The 3,474-nt window shown below is 28.1% G+C and overlaps 1 protein-coding gene across 1 annotated transcript; it reads right to left on the bottom strand.

Moving 5' to 3' along the window:
• Nucleotides 1–876: 876 nt before the first annotated feature.
• LOC111035776 lies at nt 877–2,801 on the bottom strand. The gene has a single exon (XM_022317543.1). The coding sequence runs from the start codon at nt 2,122–2,124 to the stop codon at nt 1,063–1,065; it is 1,062 nt and encodes a 353-aa protein (XP_022173235.1). The 5' UTR covers nt 2,125–2,801; the 3' UTR covers nt 877–1,062.
• Nucleotides 2,802–3,474: the final 673 nt, after the last annotated feature.

Here is a 3,474-nt window from a genome sequence, read left to right as displayed (position 1 = left end):
TTATATCTACTAGTGAGGAAAAAGGAATTATTTCACTGTGTGGACTGTTGATTGCATTTCTAGCAGCTTCATCTGCCTTCTCATGCATAATATTATTACGTATCATGTTTAAACACATTACAACGATCTACAGATTTAACTGTCTAGTCATTTATATCGTCCTCGGCGAATTTACTTAGGTGTTAGGTTAACAAAACACAGGCACGTTGAGTACGAGCACATATTATACTATATATTATTGACATAGCCACCAGTCGAGTTTGAATCGTGAATTAGCGACTATCAGACATACAGGCGTCTCTACATTTTTGAGTAACATTAATAATTCGATTTACTTAACTACTTAAGTTATAATCAAGGTGGATTGATATCAATCCAGCTTGGGTTTAATAATAACCTACCGTATAGATTAATAATAATAATTCAATTTGTTTCAAATCGCACTCCGCTTCTCCTGTGATATTCAATATGCTACATTTAAGGACAGGGTTACTCGTATGATAGTGTACTGTATAATACTATTACTATTTCAATCATTCTATAAACCTTGTTTATGTTGCTATATCGTGTTCGATTGTGTTAGTACATGAACGCAGGTCATAACGATCTGTACGATATGACTTAGAAAACTTGATTTGTATTGATTCAACAATCGGTCAGTTCTTGAGGCCGGTTCGTGTATTGGGAATAGCTAAAAAACTTCTTCTTAACTGGGTAGGATTAGGTAAGTATAAATATCGGCAGCCTCATTTGAAAGAAATATTCAAATTTAATTAGATAGGTAATAAAAATTATGTTATAAATAAAAATTTGAGGTATTATTATTTGTTATATACCTATAATGTAGTATGGAATTTACATTGATCTACATAATTTTATGGGTGCGACTCGTTTGCGCACATTTACCTTTTTTACAACACGTTTGCGCACAAAATCACAACTCGTTTGCGCACACATATTTTAGGTTTAAATAATGATTTTAATATTACAAAAATTAAAATATATTAAAAAACATGCATTGTAGGTTTAATAAGTAATAATAGTAGTCTATTAGTTATAAAATTATACTAATTTAGAATGGTGACATTTAAGTCCGATTTTCTTCATATAAGTTAAACGATTAATAATATTATTTTTATATTCATTCCAAATGTTTTCCAATTGTATCTCCTTATTAATTGTCTCTTTTCTTTTGAAATTTATGATTTTATTGTTTATCGAATTAATTTTTAAATCAGTGTCACTTTGAATTCCAATAATGACGTCGATTACTTGATGTATGTGCGGATGAGCAGTGTAAAACTGACTATTATATTGTTTGTGATAACTCTCGGCACCATTAGTAGTCTTAGGATTATTAGTAGGTTCACAAGCCCATAATGTTGGAGGGAAATTGCTGTCCGATGTTATGTAATTTTCTAAAATATAATCGGAAAATATAGAAATATTAGACGTAGTACTTGGTGCTATTGACATAAGATCACAAAATCCATCGGAAACTTCGTCAGGGGGTAAATAACTTAATCCAAAAAAACATTTCATCCATTTTCCAACTTCTGAGTCGTTGTTTAAGTACTCGCTCGATAATAATTTATGTTGTTGAATATGCCTAAACCAATTTTGCCCTAAATGAAAGTTACAACACATGATTTTGCATTTAGGGAAAATTTGCAATACTGCATTATGCGCAGATTTTTCAAAGTCGACATGAAAATTGCTTAAATTTATTATATTACCAGTAATTTGAATACATATATTTTGTAATGTTTTCCACATACTGATGTAAGTATCAGTATGTTTGTTACTTAAAAAACAAAATGCCACAGGAACATAAAAATTGTTTGTAAATACGTGAATAGTATAAAGTTGAACAAAATATTTCGGAGCGAATGAAAATGTCCCATCCCCAAAAACGTGTTCTGCACTTTGTAGCAATTCCAAATTTTGTTTACATGTAAATATAAATATATTTTCATCATCACTAACGAAACAAAATTTATTACCTTTGTAAGTAATATTATGCTGATCATCAACTAATTGTTTTTTAGCATCTTCTAAAGATCTCGGTATGTTTGGAAAGGATTTTTTTCGTTTTTCATACATGGATCTTCGAATTAATTTCATATCGCTATATTGAAGATGTTCAGATTTTTCGTTGTTTTTCAATTCCCGGCGTATTAGTTTATTTGGTTTAATATGTAAATCCTCTTCGGCTCTACGTTTCAAATTGCTTCTTACTACTTCTCGATGAATTGTTCGGTNTCGTCGTACTCGTCATGGGTATGCGTGTTTGTAATTTTTAAAATTTTATATGATTCATTAACTAACCTAACTACAGCACTTACGGAACAATTTTTATTTGTACACCTAAAATTTTTATCACCAGATTTTAAAGTTCGGAATTCTCTAAATTTATAATTTTCTATGTTTAAACATTTTTTTCCTCGACGCGTTTCAAAAACATCACAAATTTCGATATCCATAGTCAACATAGTCAGTTGTTATAGTACAGCTTTCTGGCGAACGACTGTTTAAAAGTATTATGCTTTCCTAATACACGACGATTATTTTAAATCGATATATATTGATTATTGATATGCTGGTAATTTGTAGGTACTGATAATTTTTACCGATAATTCAATTACTTTAGGTAAGTTCAAATTTAAAAATATAAAATATATGTTACTCAGTGTTTATGTTGTGCGCAAACGAGTCGTCCGTTACAGGTAAACGACTGATTTCGTTGTGCGCAAACGAGTCATCGATATCTAGGTAAAAAATGTAGATTGTGCGCAAACGAGTTGCACCGTAATTTTATACTTTCTATAAGATTCTATTACCTTTTTTATCATAGTTATGAGTGCGATTTCTATATAATATTATCATTCCATAAAATATTATAAGAACATGTTTAAGAAAATAAAAATCATTTATTGGTGACATTATTATTTACTGATTGTTAGTACACAAAATAATTCTTATTCAAATACGTTTTTAAATATCTTTTAAGTATTTATTTTTAATATAAATTACACTTATTTACATTATTAAATATTATGTTGTATTTATTATTATTATTATTATTATTATTATTATTATTATTATTATTGAACTTCGTCAGTTATTGATTATTTTATTGATAACAAAAAGCTCTAATGCAGTAATATCATTTTTTTATAAGTGGCTTTTTAAACTTTTTTATGAATCACGTCTTATTAGTTATTATCATTGTTGTTTTACCTCAATATTAAAAAAAGTTTATTTTGTGCATAATATTATAATACCAATACAGTTTTATGGTAGTTATGTAAAACTGAATGTATGCATAAAAATAATTTGAAATAAATATGTTAAGCTTTTAGTCCAAAAAAAAAACCTTTTTATTGTGATTACATATTTATTTTTACTATAGGTATTTTAGTTGGAACTTTTAGATAAGTTCTGAATACAATTTATATTACGATCTGAATAATG

Source organism: Myzus persicae, unplaced genomic scaffold (genome assembly GCF_001856785.1).
Source record: "Myzus persicae strain clone G006 unplaced genomic scaffold, MPER_G0061.0, whole genome shotgun sequence".
NCBI lineage: Eukaryota > Metazoa > Arthropoda > Insecta > Hemiptera > Aphididae > Myzus > Myzus persicae.
Note: the sequence above shows the minus strand (reverse complement) of the source record. Positions and strands in the feature narration are given on the sequence as shown.

Bases quoted from the DNA above. Each gene is read 5' to 3' on its own strand.
- LOC111035776 (XM_022317543.1), bottom strand. From the start codon at position 2,124: ATGAAATTAATTCGAAGATCCATGTATGAAAAACGAAAAAAATCCTTT.